The following is a 14790-nucleotide window of genomic DNA, read 5'->3' as shown; positions in this document are numbered from 1 at the left end:
AGCTTTACTTTAGGATGACAATTATTGCAGCCAGCTACCTAGGTGGACATCGTCACAATCCTAAAATACCAGACTCCAAACGATTTTAGTTCCTGTGCTAATGGTACCTACAAATATCCTTACAGACCTCATAGTGAATTTTAAGCCATTTTTGAAGATCAATGGCAAAAAAGCAGCACAACCAATTTTCTTACCCCTTAACCCTTTGGAGGTCGCCAGGCCCTCTCAGAGACTTGTTCTCAGGGTCGCCAAAATTTAAAAAAAAAAAATTATTTTTTCTTATGAAAAGATAGAGAATCTTTTCCCAATCATAATGACACCAAAAGTATGAAATTTGATGGAAAACTTACGGAATTATGCTCTTGCGAAGTTAGCGGTCTCGGCGATGTTTACGCATCAGCGATTTTGCCCACTTTGAGCTCTATTTCCTGTCAATTCCAATGTACTAGTCGACAAAAATCATAACTATGTCGCTAGAACTCCATTTTGTCTATCGAATGAGTACAAGAAACCACCCATTTACCGATTTCAACTATCCAATAAAGTGGTCAGAATTTAGCAATTTTGCCAATTTCACACAAATTACAAAAGATGCCCATTTCCAAATAGGGTCCAGAATAAACAAGAAAGACATTCCTGGCACTAAAATAACAAGTTCTCTGTTCGTTAGTCATGTCCCCAGGCCCCTCTTACATTTCTCTGGCTTTCCACTTTGAATTTTTATTCTTACAAAAAATAGAAGATTTACTGTCATGCAGACTACTGCATTAGTGTAGAAATGGTATAAATAATATCAGCGCACTTGTGAAAGAATATCAGACTCACCAGCTGACGTGTATTGGATGCTTGGCATGATTTGTTTACTTTTGAACTTTGGTAAAAATCGAACATTTCTGCTACTTTGAGCTCAATCTCAAGGTACTTTTCATTGTAAAACCAGTCAAAATCATCTCAATTTCCGTAATATGTCTTCCATTCTATAAAATGAGACCAAGAAAACTAGAATACAACAATAAATACCATACAAAAATACAGTGCAAAGTCGCTGTTTTATTCCAAAAACACGGTCAAAGTTTTTTTTCTCTCATTACGCACTGTGTGCTGCAGGATTTTTTTTTATACTGCGCACACTGACCACACAGACCCATTCTTTCATATGTAGGCCTACCAGCTTTCTCTCACTAGATTTGAGGGCGCTAGAATTTAGGCGTACTAGTACATCAAAAACCCTGGGGTGTAAGCCGTACTAGTACGGCCGAAACCCCCAAAGGGTTAAACTGTTCAAGCAGATCTACATTCACATGCATAGTGCTCCAAAATTAGATCTACATTTTTTTACATATTTTCAAATATAACAAAAAAAGAAAACGTAGATTAAATTTTTTTTTACACGTTTTCAAATGTTAAAAAAAAAAAAAAAGATCTACTTTTTTTACATACTTTCAAATGTTGAAAAAAACGTAGATCTATGTTTGGACAGTTTAAGGGTTAAAAACCTTCATTAGAAAGAGCAGATTCTAAACTATGCAAGATATCTGTTTTCTGGATAGGCATTTTGCCCTTGAAAGGAGGAAACGGGTATTAAAATAAGGTGATTTTTTTTGTTTTCATAACATTATAATGAAAACCAGGCATTTTTCTGTTGCTGTTGTTTATTATAAAGCAACAACAGCTAGAACCTCGTGTTTAGGTGTCCATGCACAATTTTCAGTGGCGATTTCAAAAATTATCTGAATTGATAGAGACCAATATGTATTTTGCAAATTAAGCTTAACGTTGTCAAAAAAGTGTCTTGACAACTGTGTACGTCCGAAACCCTGAAAGGGTTAAATCAGCTCCAAAAGATCTGCCACAGCAATAACCTCAACATTGTTGACTATGTGCTGTGGGTTGGTGAAATTATCTCCTACCTCCACTCTGAGGGTCATAGCATTACTACTATTACATATCATGAACTACAATTTTCCCAAATTAGTTTGATATACATGCCAACCTTCATGTAAAATTTTATCGAAACTGGAGATGGTCGGGTGGGTATGTTATTCAAAATTGGTTCACTTGACATGGAATGAGTCTTTAGTGTGAAATTAAATAATGCTAGTTTTATTACCACAAACTCTTCAAATCATGCACAGAAATTACACACTTAAATTCAGATGGTGAAAATTCAAATACAGTGGCCCCCAGAATACATAATCTGTTCCAGAGAGAGTGACTTATCCTGAATCTGACTTATTCTGAATTAATTTTCCTCATAAGAAATACGTAATGGAAATCCAATTAATCCGTTTCAGACACCCAAAAGTATTAAAAAAAGTTTTCTACATGAAATATACATTTTTTCTACACAGACAACAATGATACATGAAGAATAAAATAATAACAACATCACACTTATCGTTATTGAAGACATGGTGACGTAAGGGGATGTAAATTGCGTGCTGAAAATTTCCAGCCAAGACAGGGCTCGCAGCAATGGTTTCAAGTTGGAAAAATTCAGATTCAGAAAGGATATAGGAAAGCACTGGTTTGGTAATAGAGTTGTGGATGAGTGGAACAAACTCCCGAGTACAGTTATAGAGGCTAAAACGTTGTGTAGTTTTAAAAATAGGTTAGATAAATACATGAGTGGGTGTGACTTGGACCTGAATAGCTTGTGCTACTAGGTCTGATGCCTTGCTCCTTCCTTAAGTGGAAGTGACCTGACTAGGTAGGTCATTGGGCTAATCTGGGGGGGGGGGGGGGATGGACCTTCTTTGCATGGGTTATAAGTGACCTGACTAGGTGGGTCAATGGGCTAATCCGGATGGGGGGGTTAGGCCTGCTGCAGTGTTCCTTCTTTCTTATGTTCTTATGGAAGACGGGAGGAGGGGAGAGGATGGAGAAGTTTACAATTGTTTGGAAGGGGAATCCCACTCCATAAAGACTTCAGGTACCAAGTCCTTATCCTGGGTTACTTCCCTCCCTTGTTTTTTAATGCCACTAGAACCAGCTTGGGAATCACTGGACCCCCGTTGCTCAAAAAAGTGCTCCAGAGAGGTCTGTTTCTGCCGTATGTTAGGAATTGTGTTGGGAGACAGGACGAGATAGTCCTTCAATATGACACTAATATCAGCTCTACAGTTTATCTAGCACAATTCATCTACTATGACAATATTAATAACAGAAACATGATATACATGTATACTCTAGAATGGATAAAATATGGCATTAAGAATGTCACGAGTGGTGATGTGTTGTTTGTTGTTGGGTGTATAAGGGCCACTGAAAGATAAGCCTTACATAGTGGTGGTGAAGACGGCAGCAGAGGCGGCGGTGTTAGTCAATAGCCCTATATATCTCCAACAACAATGGAGGAGTCAGTTTTGTGCCGTCCTTTTTCTATCGATTAATCGCTTAACTTACTTGCTACACTGTTAATGCTACATTTTATCGCTGGCTGGCACTACAGCCCTTATAGACTCATGCTGCTTTAGTATCGTACATATTGCATAATCACTGAAAAAGGCACATTCTCCCCTCTCTTTCTCTGCCCTTTACCAAAGGGCTGGCTGGCACTAGAAGCTTTATTTGGGCCCTTCGTGGCTTATTTAGCAGTTACAAGCACTAAAAAGAATGGAATACAAAATGTATCGTATGAACGCATGGGATTGTCCTCACTGGCTGGTAAACAATGGTACACTGGCTGTACATGGAGTGTCGGGGCCTGAGCAGCCTCGGCACAAATGACTTATACCGAGTTCAGTGACATTCACAAAGGAAATATTTTAACGGAAAAACATTACTTATTCCGAATATTACTTATTCCGATGACGTCTTAGCCCCGGGTCCACTGTAATGTGACCACCTCATGGGATTTATCATTTGCACTGAAACCTAACTGTACAATAGTGAGCTGACATTCTTATAAATCATAAAATAGTTCAAGTGAATATTATGCTCATAGGAAGTACTCAACCTGTACAAGTCATGTAACATCTGGAAAATGGGAGAAAATAAAGCTTAGTCCAAGAAAGGGAAGGGGAAGGTTAACTCCAATTCTTTGGAACCAAAGATTTTAATTTATACAAATACAGAGGTGTGAAACAAACAAAAACACCACATTAAAGATCAACTGTCAAGCAAATTAGGAAGTTTTAATTTGTATTACCATTTTAGCTACCATTTTAACCAAATTGGGCTTCTTTTACCAGCACACTAAACTCACCTGCTCCTACTCCTGCTCCTACTGCGGCTACGTGAGCGACGGCGGTCACGTTCTCTACCACGAGACATTGTGTTGTACGAATCCAGTGAAAATCTGAAAAAATATTTTGGGGGGAAGTGGTAACATAGCCAAGAAAATGTGTAACCAACCTTAACATACTGCCAACATAATTATGGTAATGAACAAATCTTACATGTACAGATCTTCCCCAAAATTTGTAGGGTTACTTATTTGTGAAATTTGATTATCTGTTTTTACTAATGAGCAACCCATGAATAGATTCCATTATCTACAGATTTTCTCTTAGTAACCATTTTCTTAGGCTTGGTTAAATTCTCCAAATGAAAACAAACCATAGGATTTTATTAAAAAAGTTCTCAACAGCATTCCCACTCTTATATACTCTTCATTCTTGACATTCATTCTTAGAAATTGCAATATTAACCAGATTAGAGCAATATTTATGGTATCAAATACAAAATGAGCATAAATCTGCAACAAAATTTATACGTGGTTAGCATTTTTATTTAATAAATGTATGGAAAAGGGTAAGGTACCTAGGGATTGGCAGAGAGCATGCATAGTTCCTTTGTATAAAGGCAAAGGGGACAAAAGAGAGTGCAAAAATTATAGGGGAATAAGTCTGTTGAGTATACCTGGTAAAGTGTATGGTAGAGTTATTATTGATAGAATTATGAGTAAGACGGAGAGTAGGATAGCAGATGAACAAGGAGGCTTTAGGAAGGGGAGGAGGTGTGTAGACCAAGTGTTTACAGTGAAACACATATTTTGATAAGGGTAAAGAGGTTTTTGTGGCATTTATGGATTTGGAAAAGGCATATCATAGAGTGGATAGGGGGGTGTGGCAGATGTTGCAAATGTATGGAATGGGAGGTAGGTTAATGAAGGCAGTGAAAAGTTTTTACGAGGATAATGAGGCTCAGGTTAGAGTATGTACTCACTGTGCTGATCAATGCTCAACTACTTACTACTTCAAAATTAGGATGTCTATTTTCCATTGTTTTAAATAGCAGTAGATTGTAATACATAATGTAAATTGTTCCATTGTAATATCAAATTTCATTGTTTTAAATAGTACTAAACTGTAATACATCATATTGTAAATTGTTTTAAATTGTTACATTGTAATACTGTAATCTTTATTAACTAATTCAATAGTGTAATAAGTCTCTACTAGACTTATCAAAACCATGTAGCATTATCTGACAGAATATACAATTCTTCTGTACTCACTGTAACTCGTCTAATGGCCATATGAATTAGTATGTATTACTGCCTTACTAATCTTAAGTTAATCTCTAAGTTTGCCCAAAATGTTCTGCATACAAAGGAGGGTTTGGCATGTACACCCAATTATATTCCTCAGCACAACCATGTAATTTGTCAAAATAAACATCTTTATCTTTAAAAGTAGACTTTAGACAGGGATGTGTGATGTCACCATGGTTGTTCAATATATTTATAGATAGAGTAGTAAGAAAAGTGAATGCTAGGTTGTTGGCAAGAGGTGCGGGATTAAAAGATAAAGAATCTAACACAAAGTAGGAGTTGTCACAGTTGCTCTTTGCTGATGACACTGCTTTTGGGAGATTTCTGAAGAGAAGTTGCAGAGGTTGGTTGATGAGTTTGGTAGGGTATGTAAAAGAAGGAAGTTAAAAGTGAATACAGGAAAGAGTAAGGTGATGAGGATAACAAAAAAATTAGGTAACGGAAGACTGGATATCAGATTGGAGGAAGAGAATATGGAGGAGGTGAATGTGTTCAGATATCTGGGAGTGGACGTGTCAGCAGATGGGCCTATGAAGGATGAGGTGAATCGTAGAATTGATGAGGGGAAAAAGGTGAGTGGTGCCTTGAGGAGTCTGTGGAGACAAAGAACTTTATCTATGAAAGCAAAGCGAGGAATGTATTAGAGTATAATTATACCAACACTCTTGTATGGGTGTGAGGCTTGGGTTATGACTGTCACAACAAGGAGAAGGCTGGAGATAGTGGAGATGTCATGTCTGAGGACAATGTGTGGTGTGAATATACTGCAGAGAATCCGTAGTTTGGAGATTAGGAGGTGTGGATTACCAAAATTATTATCCATAGGGCTGAGGAGGGGTTACTGAGATGGTTTGGAAATGTAGAGAGGATGGAACGAAACAGAATGACTTTGAGTATACAAATCTGTAATAGAGGGAAGGCGGGGTAGGGGTCAGCCTAGGAAAGGTTGGAGGGAGGGAGTAAAGGAGGTTTTGCGTGCAAGGGGCTTGGACTTCCAGCAAGCGTGCGTGAGCATGTTAGACAGGAGCGAATGGAGACCAATGGTTTTTAGGACTTGACATGCTGTTGGAGTGTAAGCAAGGTAACATTTATGAAGGGATTCAGGGAAACCGGCAGGCCGGACTCGAGTCCTGGAGATGGAAAGTAGTGTATGCACTCTGAAGGGTGTTCATATTGCAGCTTTATAACTGTAGTGTAGGCATGCCTCTGGCAAGACAGTGATGGAGTGAATGATTAAAGTTTTTCTTTTTCAGGCTGTCCTGTCTTGGTGGGAAACGGCCGATATGTTAATAAAAAAATAATAAATAAATACACCTACCATCCGACTTACAACCGAGTTCGGTTCCGAGAAATCGGTCGTAAGTCGAAATGGACGTAAGTTGAACTTTACTACTGAATATCAACATCACATTTTTGTGATGACTTTATTTTATTGTTTTATTTTGGTATTTCATTTTTTACTTTACTTTTTATGCTGTTAGTACTGTATTTTATACTGTAAGGTTTAGGATAAACACTGTGTGCAACACAAACAGTTGTTTATTTCCCAGAAATTTGGCAAAAAAAAACACGGTCGTAAGTCGAGTGGTCGTATGTTGAGCAGGTCATAAGTCGGATGGTAGGTGTATATATATATATTATGATAACCACAAATGAGTAGTATTGATCAATAACAACACTGCAACTAGCCAAGGAGTCGAACCCATGCTGCTTTGGACAGCCTCATCTGTCATCTATCTCTCACTCACCATGAGGTAGGCCAAAGCAGCGTGGGTCGACTCCTTAGCTAGTCACAGTGTTTATATACAGTGGACCCCCGGTTCGTGATGCTATCAGTATCCGATAAATCCGGTAACCGATGCATTATATCGCCAAAAATTTGCCTCGGTTCCCGTTACAAAACCCGGTATGCGATACGATTCGTACGAGACGTGTCCAGTGTTTACAAGCCAGCCAGTGTGCGTGCATCTAAGGATACATTCAGTACATTCCATATTATCCATATTATCACTGTTTTTGGTGCTTGTTTCTGCAAAATAAGTCACCATGGGCCCCATGAAAGCTTCTAGTGCCAACCCTTCAAGACCAAGGGTGCTAATGACTACTGAAAAGAAGAAAGAGATAATTGCAAAGTATGAAAGTGGAGTGCGTGTATCGGAGCTGGTCAGGTTGTATAGTAAACCCCAATCAACCATCTCTACTATAATGAGCAGGAAAACGGCAATCAAGGAAGCTGTTCTTGCAAAAGGTGCAACTGTGATTACGAAACAGCGACCGCAAGTGTTAGAAAATGTTGAGAGACTGTTATTGGTGTGGATAAATGAAAAACAGATAGCAGGAGATAGCATCTCTCAAGCAATCATTTGTGAAAAGGCTAGGCAGTTGCATGACGATTTGGTAAAGAAATTGCCTGCAACTAGTGGTGATGTGAGTGAATTTAAGGCCAGCAAAGGTTGGTTTGAAAGATTTAAGAATCATAGTGGCATACATAGTGTGATTAGGCATGGTGAGGCTGCCAGTTCAGACAACAAAGCAGTTGAAAAATATGTGCATGAATTCAAGGAGTACATAGAGGCTGAAGGATTGAAACCTGAACAAGTGTTTAATTGTGACAAAACAGGCCTGTTTTGAAAGAAATTACCAAGCAGGACCTACATTACTCAGGAGGAAAAGCTACTTCAAGTCCTAATGGAGGGGGATTCCCCTTCTAAATGCAAGCACCATCCACACACTCCCCTCCTCCCATCCCATCAATCATCACCAGATCTTCATTAAAGGTAAGTGTCAATTATTCTTTTGTTATTTATTGTTATTTATTGTTATTTATTGTTATTGTAATTACTATTCTATTGCATTAAACTTAATATTTCATGTGGTAAAAGTTTTTTTTTTTTCATATTTTTGGGTGTCTTGCACGGATTAATTTGATTTCCATTATTTCTTATGGGGAAAATTGATTTGCTTTCCGATATTTTTGGTTTACGATGAGCTCTCAGGAACGGATTAGTATCGCTTAGTACCACTTACTCACCCAAAACCAAATAAATACTGAATAACTGAACCTTATAAATTGTATATCTTAAATGTTTCTCACAATTATATCACATAAATGTTAAACCTAAAACCGAATCTAACTTTATTATTTTTTAAATACACTACCTAACAGAATCACTACCTAACTGAATGCAACCATATGACCTGTCTTTGTAATACTCACTTGTGCTTTATAGTAATCTGTTTACATTAATGTTTTATCACTGATTTCATCATTGCTTAGTTAATCTTAAGTTAATTTTAAGCCAGCCCGTAATGCTATGCATAGTATAAGTGGCTTTGGCATACTGCTCTTATCTGTATTTTTTTGTACCTCTGTATGTGTGCTCAAATTGGAAATAAATAAATAAATAAATATATATATATATATATATATATATATATATATATATATATATATATATATATAGGGGGGTAAAAAGGTTTTGTGTGCAAGGGGTTTGTACACACAGCAGGCATGTGTGAGCGTGTTAGATAGGGGTGCATGGAGACGAATGGTTTTTGAGACCTGACATGCTGTTGGAGTGTGAGCAGGGTAATATTTTGCAAAGGGCTTCAAGGAAACAAGTTAGCTGGACTTGAGTCCCAGAGGTGGAAAGTACAATGCCTGCATTTGAAAGGAGGGTTTTGGAATATTGGTTGTTTGGAGTAACATCTAAACTGTCACATCTGAATGCCTCTGCAAAGATAGTGATTGTGTGTGAATTAGAGTTTATATACCATTCCATATACATACAGTATATAAACACTAATCTCAGTTTGAAGGTGACTCAAACCTGAAAACCTTAGAGCAAGGTACACAGTGCTATACAAACTATTCCACACTGGTCCTTGTTCTAAGGTTTGCAGGTTCAAGTCACCCTCAGCCTGAGATTAGTTTTTGTAAATATTTTGCTTGTTCTGCAAAGTCTAAATTAACACAACACAAACACAGAAACATACACATACACACAGTGAAGAGGCTGGGCCAGGAGTTATGACTCGACCCCTGCAACCACAAATAGGCAAGTACACACACACATACATACAAAAGCCATACTCTCTGGCATGAAAAATAAACTGAAAAAGGTAAATAATTTTCATGTCCAGTTTCATGGGAAACCCAACACTTCAGTTTCTCTGTGAAATATCTGGGAATCCCCATTGACCCATGTCAGAATTCATAGGGAACAGTGTAGTAAAGAAAGCAAATGCCAGACTTAAGTTCCTCTACAGACAGGCAGAGTGTCAACCTACTGAAGCTTGCAAGACCCTATGTCTAGCTCTTATGCAATGCCATATAGATTACTCTTGCTCTTCATGGAACTCTGCCTTAACAAAAAAAAAAACTGAAAAATAGACTACAAATCAGCCAGAACAAAATGGTGAGATTCATCCTGGACCTGGGCCCAAGAGAACAAGTAGGCCAAAATGAATTACAACTGGATATGCTGAATGTTGAAGACAGAGTAAAACAACTGAAGTTAAATCACTTTATAAAATTGCTCACAGTGTCCAGAATATCTTGCTGCCAAGTTTGTTAAGGTTGGAAACCAAAGCAAGTATAGTGGGAAGGGAACTTTGTAGTACCCACAGTCAGTGGTCAGGATTTAAGCATTTTATTGTATAGCAATAAAGGAGTTGAACAGAGTGCCTGCACATGTCAAAAACGTGTCATAGCATGAGCCAGTTCAAGAAGAGAGCCAAAAGGTACTTAATGAATTTAGCAAAAAAGATTTAGGAGTTCTGATTAGCAGTAATCTGAAACCAAGACAACAGTGCGTAAGTGTTCGCAATAAAGCTAACAGAATTCTTGGCTTCATAGCAAGAAGCATAAATAATAGGAGTCCTCAGGTTGTTCTTCAGCTCTATATATCCTTGGTTAGGCCTCATTTGGATTATGCTCCACAGTTTTGGTCACCGTATTGCAGAATGGATATAAATGCTCTGGAAAACATACAAAGGAGGATGACAAAGTTGATCCCATGTATCAGAAATCTTCCCTATGAGGATAGACTGAGGACCCTGAATCTGCACTCTCTAGAAAGGCGTAGAATTAGGGGGGATATGATTGAGGTGTATAAATGGAAGACAGGAATAAATAAAGGGGATGTAAATAGAGTGCTGAAAATATCTAGCCTAGACAGGACTTGCAGCAATGGTTTTAAGTTGGAAAAATTAAGATTCAGGAAGGATATAGGGAAGCACTGGTTTGGTAATAGAGTCATGGATGAGTGGAACAAACAGTTATAGAGGCTAAAACATTGTGTAGTTTTAAAAATAGGTTAGATAAATACATGAGTGGGTATGGGTGGATGTGAGTTGGACCTGATTAGCTTGTGCTACTAGGTCAGTTGCCGTGTTCCTTCCTTAAGTGAATGTGACCTGACCGGACTAGGTTAGGGTATTGACTTAAGCCGGTAGGAGACTTGGACCTGCCTCGCATGGGCCAGTAGGCCTGCTGCAGTGTTCCTTCTTTCTTATGTTCTTAAAGTGATTTTGTGAGTTAAAGCTTACATACCTGCGCCTATTACTGTGACCTGAAGTTATAGCTAACATACCTGCACCTATTACTGTGACCTGAAGTTATAACTAACATACCTGCACCTATTACTGTGACCTGAAGTTATAGCTAACATACCTGTGCCTATTACTGTGACCTAAGTTATAGCTAACATACCTGTGCCTATTACTGTGACCTGAAGTTATAGCTAACATACCTGTGCCTATTACTGTGACCTGAAGTTATAGCTAACATACCTGCGCCTATTACTGTGACCTGATCCTCTTATTGATATTAATGTAAATAACTCAGTGTATTTATTCTTAGTATATCTTCTTTTATTGTAACTGCTTCTCACATAGTAACCTGGAGTTTACCTGGAGAGAGTTCCGGGGGTCAACGCCCCCGCGGCCCGGTCTGTGACCAGGCCTCCTGGTGGATCAGAGCCTGATCAACCAGGCTGTTGCTGCTGGCTGCACGCAAACCAACGTACGAGCCACAGCCCAGCTGGTCAGGAACCGACTTTAGGTGCTTGTCCAGTGCCAGCTTGAAGACTGCCAGGGGTCTGTTGGTAATCCCCCTTATGTATGCTGGGAGGCAGTTGAACAGTCTCGGGCCTCTGACACTTATTGTATGGTCTCTTAACGTGCTAGTGACACCCCTGCTTTTCATTGGGGGGATGTTGCATCGTCTGCCAAGTCTTTTGCTTTCGTAGTGAGTGATTTTCATGTGCAAGTTCGGTACTAGTCCCTCTAGGATTTTCCAGGTGTATATAATCATGTATCTCTCCCGCCTGTGTTCCAGGGAGTACAGGTTTAGGAACCTCAAGCGCTCCCAGTAATTGAGGTGTTTTATCTCCGTTATGCGCGCCGTGAAGGTTCTCTGTACATTTTCTAGGTCAGCAATTTCACCTGCCTTGAAAGGTGCTGTTAGTGTGCAGCAATATTCCAGCCTAGATAGAACAAGTGACCTGAAGAGTGTCATCATGGGCTTGGCCTCCCTAGTTTTGAAGGTTCTCATTATCCATCCTGTCATTTTTCTAGCAGATGCGATTGATACAATGTTATGGTCCTTGAAGGTGAGATCCTCCGACATGATCACTCCCAGGTTTTTGACGTTGGTGTTTCGCTCTATTTTGTGGCCAGAATTTGTTTTGTACTCTGATGAAGATTTAATTTCCTCGTGTTTACCATATCTGAGTAATTGAAATTTCTCATCGTTGAACTTCATATTGTTTTCTGCAGCCCACTGAAAGATTTGGTTGATGTCTGTCTGGAGCCTTGCAGTGTCTGCAAGGAGTCACTGACTTTCTTGGGTTATTCCAGGTAATGTTGGGTTATTCCAGGTAATGTTGAGTTATTCCAGGTAATGTTGGGTTATTCCAGGTAATGTTGGGTTATTCCAGGTAATGTTGGGTTATTCCAGGTAATGTTGGGTTATTCCAGGTAATGTTGGGTTATTCCAGGTAATGTTGGGTTATTCCAGGTAATGTTTACCTGGAGTTTACCTGGAGAGAGTTCCGGGGGTCAACGCCCCCGTGGCCCGGTCTGTGACCAGGCCTCCTGGTGGATCAGAGCCTGATCAACCAGGCTGTTGCTGCTGGCTGCACGCAAACCAACGTACGAGCCACAGCCCGGCTGATCAGGAACTGACTTTAGGTGCTTGTCCAGTGCCAGCTTGAAGACTGCCAGGGGTCTGTTGGTAATCACCCTTATGTGTGCTGGGAGGCAGTTGAACTGTCTCGGGCCCCTGACACTTATTGTATGGTCTCTTAACGTGCTAGTGACACCCCTGCTTTTCATTGGGGGGATGGTGCATCGTCTGCCAAGTCTTTTGCTTTCGTAGTGAGTGATTTTCGTGTGCAAGTTCTGTACTCGTCCCTCTAGGATTTTCCAGGTGTATATAATCATGTATCTCTCCCTCCTGCGTTCCAGGGAATACAGGTTTAGGAACCTCAAGCGCTCCCAGTAATTGAGGTGTTTTATCTCCGTTATGCGCGCCGTGAAAGTTCTCTGTACATTTTCTAGGTCGGCAATTTCACCTGCCTTGAAAGGTGCTGTTAGTGTGCAGCAATATTCCAGCCTAGATAGAACAAATGTTGGGTTATTCCAGGTAATGTTGGGTTATTCCAGGTAATGTTGGGTTATTCCAGGTAATGTTGGGTTATCCCAGGTAATCTTGAGTTATCCCAGGTAATCTTGGGGTATCCCAGGTAATCTTGGGTTATCCCAGGTAATCTTGGGGTATCCCAGGTAATCTTGGGGTATCCCAGGTAATCTTGGGGTATCCCAGGTAATCTTGGGGTATCCCAGGTAATCTTGGGTTATCCCAGGTAATCTTGGGTTATCCCAGGTAATCTTGGGGTATCCCAGGTAATCTTGGGGTATCCCAGGTAATCTTGGGGTATCCCAGGTAATCTTGGGGTATCCCAGGTAATCTTGGGTTATCCCAGGTAATCTTGGGTTATCCCAGGTAATCATGGGGTATCCCAGGTAATCTTGGGGTATCCCAGGTAATCTTGGGGTATCCCAGGTAATCTTGGGTTATCCCAGGTAATCTTGGGTTATCCCAGGTAATCTACACATATGCAGCTACTTATGATAATTTATGTAACTATTTATGTGTACCTATACCTGAATAAACTTATAGATACATATATAGCAGATATGCAGAGACCGATACTCTGGCACAACCTTAACCTGTATTATGGTATTTAATAATTATTATTATTATTGTCAGCATAAGTGCCGTACAGCATTAAGTGAATGGGAGGTAATCTGGTTTGAACCGAGGTAGTAGCAGCTCCAACTCCTAGAAGCAAGAGCCCTTTACCAGCATCAAGACAGGTATTCCTAAGACTAGTAAACTTAAGTCTTCAATTTCGGAAAAAAAAAAATATACGCAGAGGTATCAATGTACGCTTAAAAATAACCGTACTTAGCCATTACCTCTCTTGCCGTAAGTGATAATAATGCAACTGTAAAACAGTTAAGATATTAGCAATGTTATAATTATATACAAGAGCCTGTTAAACTTATAGAAACAAAGAAAAATCAATTTAAAATACTGAAAGCTGCCATTCCTGCGTGCAATGGTTCCCGCAGCTCCTCCTACCACAGCCTCACTTATTTCATCTCTCTATCTCTCTGTATCTCAACTCTTGCCATCACTATCCACATACACTATACAAGTTGTTATTCATCCCTTATTATCTCTTACGTTGATAAACCCACAGTTAAACAACAATCACAATATATGAAGATAAAGCGAGTGCGTGCCCTGCTTGTGGCTGCCTGTGTATAACTGAAGCTTAGTGAGCCTCGGCTTGCGCACTCTTCTATTTATTAATAATAACATTATTATTTTTGTCTTGTTATTAATTGTATAATATATACAGTCACATTAAGTGTGAAGCTGCTCAGAATATCCATTATCAAGTTATCAACACTGAAGAACCCCAATGGGAATACTTAACTAATATATTTTTTTTTGGTTATCCTAGGTAATTTACACTATGTGTGATAATTGTGTTTATGTGTATCTGTGCCTAAATAAATTTGCTTATTTACTTACTCACTTCAGGGCTGAAGTAAATATGGCCAGATACTCAGAAATTATCGCACGAAGAAAAATAGTATTTCAATTTTCCAAATTTCTTCCCCCAAGCTAAAATAAATCCAAACTTTCCTCCAAGATTGACTACTGTGGGATAAAAATAATAATATCTTTATTTCTGCAAGTACACATACAAGGTATA

The 14790-nt window shown here is 39.2% G+C and overlaps 1 protein-coding gene across 3 annotated transcripts in view; it reads right to left on the bottom strand.

The window, feature by feature from the left end:
* Neos (nuclear receptor coactivator protein neosin) overlaps positions 1-14341 on the bottom strand; it is a 172944-nt gene extending 158603 nt beyond the window's left edge. For 2 of the 3 annotated variants that reach the window (XM_053793816.2, XM_053793818.2), the window contains exons 1-2: positions 14253-14341; positions 4208-4300 (exon numbers count right to left, since the gene is read on the bottom strand). In XM_053793816.2, coding sequence (XP_053649791.1) covers positions 4208-4275 — 68 coding nt within the window. In that variant the 5' untranslated portion in view covers positions 4276-4300; positions 14253-14341. The remainder of the gene's footprint in view (positions 1-4207; positions 4301-14252) is intronic. The other variant, XM_053793817.2, reaches the window with a different exon arrangement.
* Positions 14342-14790: the final 449 nt, after the last annotated feature.

Source organism: Cherax quadricarinatus, chromosome 65, assembly GCF_038502225.1.
Source record: "Cherax quadricarinatus isolate ZL_2023a chromosome 65, ASM3850222v1, whole genome shotgun sequence".
NCBI classification, from domain to species: Eukaryota; Metazoa; Arthropoda; class Malacostraca; order Decapoda; family Parastacidae; genus Cherax; species Cherax quadricarinatus.
This window is presented reverse-complemented; position numbering and strand designations above follow the sequence as displayed.